This window comes from Hordeum vulgare, chromosome 7H (assembly GCF_904849725.1).
Source record: "Hordeum vulgare subsp. vulgare chromosome 7H, MorexV3_pseudomolecules_assembly, whole genome shotgun sequence".
Taxonomy (NCBI): domain Eukaryota; kingdom Viridiplantae; phylum Streptophyta; class Magnoliopsida; order Poales; family Poaceae; genus Hordeum; species Hordeum vulgare.
In genome coordinates, this window is record NC_058524.1 from 449354043 (window position 1) to 449362949 (window position 8907).

Here is an 8907-nt window from a genome sequence, read left to right on the forward strand (position 1 = left end):
ATAAAGCAGAATTATCCACAACATCAAACCGCCATAATTGGTTGCTACAAGGATCAGACTTCCATAATTGGCTCAAACAAACATGTCCAGAGTTGACTAGCACAATATGTTGAAAACAAATGGACATGTTTTTTTGGGTATATTAGAGAACTGAGGGGTATTTTGGAAGAAACAAAAGGTCATATGCTATTGCTATTTTTAGAGAATGGCAAAAAAACAGTGGTACATCAGTACCAATGCATATGTGCAGCTGATGCAACATTTTTCACTACAAATATATAAGGAAGGAAAACAGTAATAATGCATATGTGCAGCTGATGTACACAACAAGAGTTATTAACATGTATAGAGTATATCGCAACGCGGCCAACAACTCTCCTGCGACATGTCATATGATATCTGTTACTACAATCTACAGCTATGACTTCTCGTAGATGATATCATAATGCCCTGGTCTATACAATAGTGTCACAGTAGGAACCGAGGAATCTGGTGACTCGTAGATGATGTGGATGTTAGGTTCCGCAATCAGTGTAACGTCAATGTTGACAACTCGGAGTGACACCTGTAGGACATTGGTGAGCGCAGTGAGATTCACTTGTTCTGCATCTTCCTTCTCTGGGAGAACCTTCCGCAGGCAGTACTGCAATTCAAAAACACATAAGGCGTCTGACAGTGAGGACTTCACATCATTTTTTTACATACAATTCCAGTTGCTGGTATAAGTATTATGATGAAATTTTGCTCCTACTATGCAGTTCCATCACACACACAAAGCATAACTAGCAAACAAGAAATGCAATACCATTTTCTTCTAATGGACACATGACACTTTTTCTTTTGAGGGAATGGACACATAACACTCAATTATGCATAGAAGGTTACTGCATCACCAAAAGGAAATACTCACCTCTACTGCATCAGGCTCTCCTTGATCAAGGTCGGATATGTATGGCTTAAACGTTTCAAACTTAGTGCATATCTCAATAGCTGTCACAAGTCGAAGATACAAAAGTACTAAAGACAAAAAAAAAAAAAAAAAAAAAAACTGGAGTCAGGAAATTAGAGTAAGTTGGCAAGATAACTAAGAAAATTGTTGTATATTCTCACTGCTCGCAAACTTCTGCTCATTTTGACTCTCCTGGAAAAGCCACTCTTGATAGCCACTGCAACAAAATTTATAGCTTCAGTACAGAACACAGTTTATTTTTTGCAAAAATGTTAATGCAAGCCCACCTTACTGACGGTTTTTGTTTTTGTTCCATACATTCCAGTATAAAGCCCACAAAAGCCTGGACGAATTACAATATTATTAATATATAACTTAAGTGCACTTGGTGGTCCAAAAATAAAAATTTGGTGGATGAAACAATGCAGGAAGCCTTACATTATGAAGATCTGAATATGAACCGGGCAACTGAAGCCTTTGGAATTTCTCCCACATTGGTTCAAGTGCAGCAAGTAAACGTAGCTCCTCCTCATGTGATACTTTCACAAGCTGCTCCTGTAGACCCAATGGACAAAATTTAATCATCACCAAGCACCAAGAACTTTAAGGTGTAGATCTGGAAAAAAAATAGCGACAAGATACTAGTGTACCAGGTATGAGTATATGAACGATCTGTAAAAGCAACTCCCGTCTCTAGGTATTTTCCGATATTCAGAGTAATTAGCCGAAAGCTTCTGCAGAATTGCACACAATAGATGAGAATACATAGGGAAAAAGTGAGAACACAAATCAAGTAGAAATATAACAGTTCACAAGTCATATTACTTTGGCCTTATCTTTCATAATTTCGTTTTCAAACTCATGCGGTAGAGATGATAAAGGTTCCTGCACCAAAACAAGATTTCAATTAGTAAAACCAATGCAATTTTCCCAAATTGACATCTCTAGCCTCAATGATAAAATTAGAGAATATCCTATTAAAGTTAACCTTTTGAAGAACTTTTTCGCAGCCATTTTGTGATGCCTGCAAAACCATAGAAAACTGAAGGTGCAAAGAGGTTAAGAAAGGGATGTTGAAGCATAATTAATTAAACAAAGCATTTGAAAAGCAACCCTTACATCATCACAAGCCTCGTACTCGTACTCGTCTCTCCAAGAAGGCCTCACAGCATCACATGCCTCGTGACTCCAAAAAGGAGATTCCAGAATCTGAAGAAAAAAAACACAAACTTTTATTTTATTTAAAGAAGAGTTGTGAACGGCTTGCAGAATGCCTAGTTTCAATCTGAGTTAGGATTGTAGTCACTGTTTACATTTTCGGCCTTGCCTGTAGGAAACAAAACACTTTTACAAGAAAAGCTGAAACTTGAGAAAGTGCAGAACTGTAAATATTGGTGTGCTACAAAGTTATGTTTGAGCAAAGCGAAACTATTCCTTAATAACACACAATTCGACATATAGAAGTACACACATTTCAATATGGAATGTACAGAGGTGCAGAAGACAGACAATTTTTTTCCACCTTATGCCTGAAAGAGGCGATCCAGTGGGACTTTAAAAGCCCTAAGATTTTACAAGCCTTGAAGTTGAAGCAAAGAAGACTGATCATGTAAATGAAGAAGCACCATTGACATCTCCAATGGGCTAAGCAAGAAATTACAGAAACCACCACGAGTAGCTGAACTTATAATATCTGGTGTCACTCACATTTTGTTTTGACATCTACGAGATGGTGAATTTTATACATACCAACAAAACGATTCATCTTATACCTGAAAGAGCCAAGCATATGGGACCTCAAGAGCACTAAGTATTCCAAGCATAGAAAAGGGTTCACCAAGAAAGTAAGCAAACAATTGTAGAGTAGCTTATCTTATAACAGTATCTGTTATTGATTCAGATTTCTTGCTGGTGACCTAAGAGTCGATTGTAAACATCGGCTTTGTGTAAATGCAACAACAAAAAAAGTAGCCATTGCATAAATGGGCAAAAAATGTAATATTTTAAAAATAAATTGGTAGTATGATTCATAGTAAGTTCATATAGTATTATAAAAATGCTGGATCATAAATATCTGACTTGTAAATTAGCAAGATTTGTGACAAACAAAATTCTCAGCTAGCAAGTCTAAGAAACCTTCACAGGTACAGACATTTTCATAGGGCCGGGGAACTGCCCTCTTTTTGAAAAGAAGAAAGTGCAGACTATTCATGTTTCTCTTGCTGCCTATCTATGCCAACATTCTACTTTTCCACACTTGGCTAATTTACAATGCTAAAATTCATATAAAGCCAAAAGATAACATGTACTGCTAAATGTGAAATCCATAAAAATAAGTGACCATGAGCAAATGCCATTTAGCATTAGTACAATTGCTACATTCAAAAGACGACCAGAGCTATGTACACTTCCAAGAAAAAGGATGCAAAGATAGAAGTCATGGTTTGCTCGAGCAAAGCCAAAACTTTCCATCAATAACACAACTCCACACACAGAAGCACCACAAATTCGATATGGATTTTTTTTGTAGGAAATTTCAATATGGAATATAAATAGGTGAAGAAGCAAAATATAAATTTTAATGTATTTTCCAACTTATGTCTGAAAGAGGAATCATATAGGACTTTAACAGCGCTATGATTTTACAAGCCTTGTAGAAGACCCACCATGTAAATGAACAAGCACCATTGCCATCCCCAAAAGAGTTAGCAAGAAAGTAGGGAAAGCATAATATTTGCTATCAACTCTTACATTTCTTTTTGTTATCTAAGAGACAGTAAGTTGTATATTTGCAGGGTATTAGACAAGTATACCACAACGCAGAAATCAAAATTGATGAATCTTTCTAAGCATGGGCACCTACAAGAACCTAAATTAGTAAACCTTTCCAAGCCTGTACACTGTTGCAACTGAACCATAATCAAAGATTGAACCACACAGGTTCAAGATCAATCTTTCTTCGTCAAAGCATCCACAGAGATAGTTCCCAAATTGAAGATTCAGCCGTTCTTGGTCAAAGCATCGACAGAGATAATTCTTCAAATCAAGACATTGACAAGATCTAATATTTCAGCTTAATGATCAAATTATTCACACAAAATCCAAATCAGAAACCAATTAGTTTCAGCAGATTACTGGAAATTATTTAAATTTATCTGCAGATAATGTTTGTGACATTCAGATGGCCTTGTACTTTTCTAAGCACACAAATAATGTGTTCAACATTTTGATCATTAGTACAGATTCACGGAATGTGAAAACCCTAAAGAAAAGCAACACAATCTCATTTGGCGTTGTAGCACTAATATAATTGCTACACTCTAAAATTGACATGCGCGAAGCACACATCCCAAAAAAAAAAGGATGTCACATATGGAAGGCCGCATGCTCAAGCTCAGAAAAACTCTGTTAGTGACACATAACTCTACCCACAGAATTACAGCAGTGCAGAAACAACATACAAAGTTTCACCTTATGCCTAAAAGAGCGAAGCATATGGGACTTCAAGAGCACTAAGTATTTAAAGCATGGACGAGAGTTCACCAAGAAAGTAAGCAAACCATTATAGAGCACCTTATCTTATAACAGTATCTGCTATTGGTTCAGATTTCGTGCTGGTAACCTTACTCCTAAGAGTTGATTGTAAACATCAGCTTTGTAAAAAAGTAACAAAAAGAAGAAGTGGCCATTGCATAACTGGCCAACAAATGTAATATTTAACAATGAAATTGGTGGTACAATTCATATTAAGTTTATATGGTATTATAAAAGTGTTGGATAATAAATATCTGACATGTAAATTAGCAAGATTTGTGACAAACAAAATTCTCAGCTAGTGAGTCTAAGAAACCTTCACAGGTACAGACATTTTCATAGGGCCAGGGAATTGCCCCTTTTTTGAAAAGAAAAAGGTGCAGACAATTCATGTTTCTGTTGCTGCCTATCTATGCCAACATTCTATTTTTCTACACATGGCTAATTTACAATGCTAAAATTCATATAAAGCCAAAAGATAACATGTACTGCTAAATGTGAAATCCATGAAAAGAAATGACTAAGAACAAATGCCATTTAGCATTAGTACAATTGCTACACTCTAAAGACGACCTGAGCTATGTACACTTCCAAGAAAAGGATGCAAAGATAGAAATCATGGGTTTGCTCGAGCAAAGCCAGAACTTTTCATCAATAACACAACTCCACACACAGAAGCATGCAAATTTCAATATGGAATTTTTTTTGTAGGAAATTTTAATATGGAATATAAAGAGGTCCAGAAGCAAGATATAAACATTTAATTTATTTTCCAACTTATGTCTGAAAGAGGCAATCATATAGGACTTTAACAGCGCTATGATTTTACAAGCCTTGCAGAAGACCGACCATGTAAACGAACAAGCACCATTGACATCCCCAACAGAGTTAGCAAGAAAGTAGGGAAAGCATAAGAGCTATCAACTCTTACATTTCCTTTTGCTATCTAAGAGAGAGTAGGTTGTATATTTGCAGGGCATTAGACAAGTATACCACGATGCAGAAAATCGAAATTGACGAATCTTTCTAAGCATGGGCACCTACAAGAACCTAAATTCGTGAATCTTTCCAAGCCTGTGCACTGTTGCAATTGAAACCACAATCAAAGATTGAAAGACACAGGTTCAAGATCAATCTTTCTTCGTCAAAGCATCCACAGAGATAGTTCCCAAATTGAAGATTCAGCCGTTCTTGGTCAAAGCATCGACAGAGATAATTCTTCAAATCAAGAACGCATTGGATTTCTTGCAGTACCTGATTATACATCCACCCAGAGGGTGGGGCCCTGTAGAAATCCATGTGGTTGGAGGCGTCCAGAGAGTTGGAGGTCGAGGCGCCGCCGTACGTACGGTCGCTGCCGATCCAGCTGTCCGATGAGAAGGATGAGGAGGAGGAGGACGCTCCCATGGTGCTGGTCGACGGAGCGGCGGGGTTCTTGTACCTGTCTGTGGGCTCTTCGTCGTCATCAGATCCCCAGGCGGAGGACGAGGCGGAGCCCTCGTTGGCGACGACCGAGGTCCCCGGGGGCTGACCGGAGGGGCGAGTGCTGAGAGGGGAGGCGGGCGGGGAGCAGCGGTCGTCGGATTCTTGAGGAGTCCTGGAGGCCTCGGCACCACCTCCGCCGCAATTGGGATAGTCGGCGTCGGGAGAGCCGCCGGAGCCGGCCATTCTATGCGGTTGGAGGAGGCGGGAAACGGAAAGGGCAGGGGAACGGGAAGGTTCGGTGAACGGGAAGACAGCGTGAGATTTTGTGACGGTGCCAAGCGGAGGACCTATATGACGCGCTCAGCGTCCAACAGCGCCCGGACGCACAGGGGAGGCCACGGCTGGACCGGCCCATTTACAAACGGCTACACAACATGAATTCATGATAGAAGTTGTAACAAGCGCCGCATTTGTCGTAATACGGAAGTTTTCCTTTTTTTTAGATTTGTATTTTTAAAATGTTTCATCCCCTAAACTATGCGTCCAAATCTCAAACCATTTTTACCATTGAGTTTTTCGCGTTGAGATCTCCAAAACTAGATCCCATGTTAACAGATTTTGACGATTTTTTTTTACAAAAAGAACTGGACGAAAAAATCATGGCTCTCGCGATAGAAAAAAAACAAAAAATACTTTGTTGCCGTTTCGTCGTGCCTCTCACGAAGGCAAAACCATGCCTCTTACGAAAAAATAAAAACATATTTTTTTCCTTTCCGACGTGCCTCTTACGAAGAAACAAAACACAACAGAAAACACGTTTTTTCCTTTTCAAGAGGCACGGCGTGAAAGCAAAACCGTGCCTCGCGCGAAAAACAATAGAAAACATATTTTTTTCCTTTACGAGCATGAAAGCAAAACCGTGCCTCTTGCGAAAACAAAATCATACCTCGACGAAAAAATACATTTTAACACGCAAAAAAAAGAATTTTTTTCGGCCAAAAGCTAAGAAAAATCGGTAAAAAGCAGAAACACCAAGAAAAACCAAAAAAAACAACCTAAAAAGCTGAAAACGTGTGCAAATAAATAATAATAAAAACAAAATACAAAAGGAATCCTTAGAACGCAACATGTGACGATGGCTGAAAACGCGTCAAGTGACAACGCGTGGAAGTGTTCATCGGAAGGCTTCTGAGGGAATGCTCCTCAACTAGTTACTCTCGCATGAATTTCAAAAGATAAGGTCAATTTTTTCCATTTGCGAACAAAACATATAATGATTTTTTTTAAAGCGTGAATATGTTTTAAAATTTCAGAACATTTTCGAAATTTTGTGAGGGTGGCAAGGGGAGGCCACAACCAGTCCAGCCGATTTACAAAGACTAGGGACAACAACAAGCGAGCGATTCATGGCCGTACTGTAGTGACGGGTCAGTGTAGGTCTCTGCACGCTTACTGTGCGAGCGGTTTTCTTCAGATGATTTTCATTTCGCTCGTTTACTTGAAGTAACATTAAAATATTTAATTCAATTTTAATAATAATAATTTAAAAAAGCTTTTAAAAAGTAAGAGCGAGTTTTAGAAACAGGGAGAATTTTTTAAATCAAGAAAAATTTCTAAAATTCTCAAATGTTTTTCAAAATATGAGATCATTTTTTTAGTTGCGAATAAAATTTGGTAATAGAAATTCTGAATATATTTGTTAAACCATGAACATGTTGTAAAATTACCAAAGACAATGAAACGCAGGCATGTTTTTAACTTGTGAGAGAAAATCGTTAACGGGAACATTTTTATACATTTTGAGAAAACTAGTTTTGAGAAAAAATTAGGAACAAAAAATGAAAACACACACACTTTTAAGAACACAACATCTTTGTACCATCACTTCTTCGAGCCAATGCCAACCACGTTGCAGCATCACCTTAGCTAACCGACTTGGAATTTGACATCACCATGTCGACATCACCATCATGGATTGTTGCGTGTACCGACGTCGTCATGCTATCACTTCACTGGATCGACGTCGACCGCACCACATCATCACCTTGTCGGGTCGGCCTCCTCACCACCACACCGACTTGCTTGGTCACATCAGTTGGCCTTGGGCCCCGGCATTATTGCCGACATCATCACATCATCACCTCATCGGGCTGACATCCTGACTGCACCCTGTTGACCTGCTCCGTCATGTCGAATGCCTCGGGGTCTCCGCATTGTCACATCAACCTACTTCGGGAGCTCCACCTCACCACATCGGCTTACTCCATAGATTTCGACATGTGTCGCGCATCGTCGCTTCATTGAGCCGACATTGTCATACCGAAACCGACTTGGGGTTGGGACCTTGTAGGTGCATCTAGTGCCCCTTAGTGGTTTTGGTGGATTGAAGACTTATAGGTTAAGAGACTGATATGTTTGTGAGTGTACACGTGCTCTATAAGTCGCCGAGGAGTTCAAGTTATTCGAAGAATATCGACCCCTAAAAATGTATGTCTTCGGGTGAAGACTTTGGTCATTCCTTGAAGACTCTGATCGCGAAGAAATTGCAAAGAAATTGCTATTCCTCATGAAGACATTGAAGATAGGGAATTCAATGTGTCCCGAAGAAAATGCTCTGAAGACTTTGAAGCTTGAAGATTTTCTCTTTCTGTTTCATTTTCTTCATTCTTGAGTCATAGGAACACCGTACTATCAAGGGGGGTCTAGGTAAAACTAAGGAAAGTATTTCCTCATGATGCTCAACTCAAACCTACACCTACCAAATCCTCCACGAGAGGAACATGAGAGACATGAGGACTTTCACAGTTGAAAGTTCCGACCGTTGCCGCACCACGCGCCACCTGTCCCCAATCTTATCCACACAACGGTCATATCTTTGGGGGCATTAATGTCATATCATGCCGGGATGCTCGTAGGCTATAAATAGCCGCCCCCACAACCACTAGCTGGTTGGCTGCTCCGAGAGAAACTGACACTTGTCATTTAGAGCAACCCAATTC

At 39.3% G+C, this 8907-nt stretch overlaps 1 protein-coding gene across 1 annotated transcript; it reads right to left on the reverse strand.

Annotated features, from left to right (window-relative positions):
- Positions 1-279: 279 nt before the first annotated feature.
- LOC123409054 (OVARIAN TUMOR DOMAIN-containing deubiquitinating enzyme 1-like) lies at positions 280-6206 on the reverse strand. Its single transcript, XM_045102047.1, has 10 exons — positions 5738-6206; positions 2069-2158; positions 1938-1991; positions 1775-1834; positions 1600-1683; positions 1388-1504; positions 1237-1292; positions 1111-1166; positions 911-1017; positions 280-643 (listed from the first exon to the last, which is right to left on the reverse strand). The coding sequence occupies exons 1-10, from the start codon at positions 6149-6151 to the stop codon at positions 419-421; spliced, it is 1263 nt and encodes a 420-aa protein (XP_044957982.1). The 5' UTR covers positions 6152-6206; the 3' UTR covers positions 280-418.
- Between the last annotated feature and the right edge of the window lie 2701 nt (positions 6207-8907).

Bases quoted from the DNA above. Each gene is read 5' to 3' on its own strand.
- LOC123409054 (XM_045102047.1), bottom strand. From the start codon at position 6,151: ATGGCCGGCTCCGGCGGCTCTCCCGACGCCGACTATCCCAATTGCGGC. The intron at 1,505-1,599 runs GTACACTAGTAT...TTGGGTCTACAG, and splicing joins CGTTCATATACTCATACCTG to GAGCAGCTTGTGAAAGTATC. The intron at 1,293-1,387 runs GTAAGGCTTCCT...TAATTCGTCCAG, and splicing joins CATATTCAGATCTTCATAAT to GCTTTTGTGGGCTTTATACT.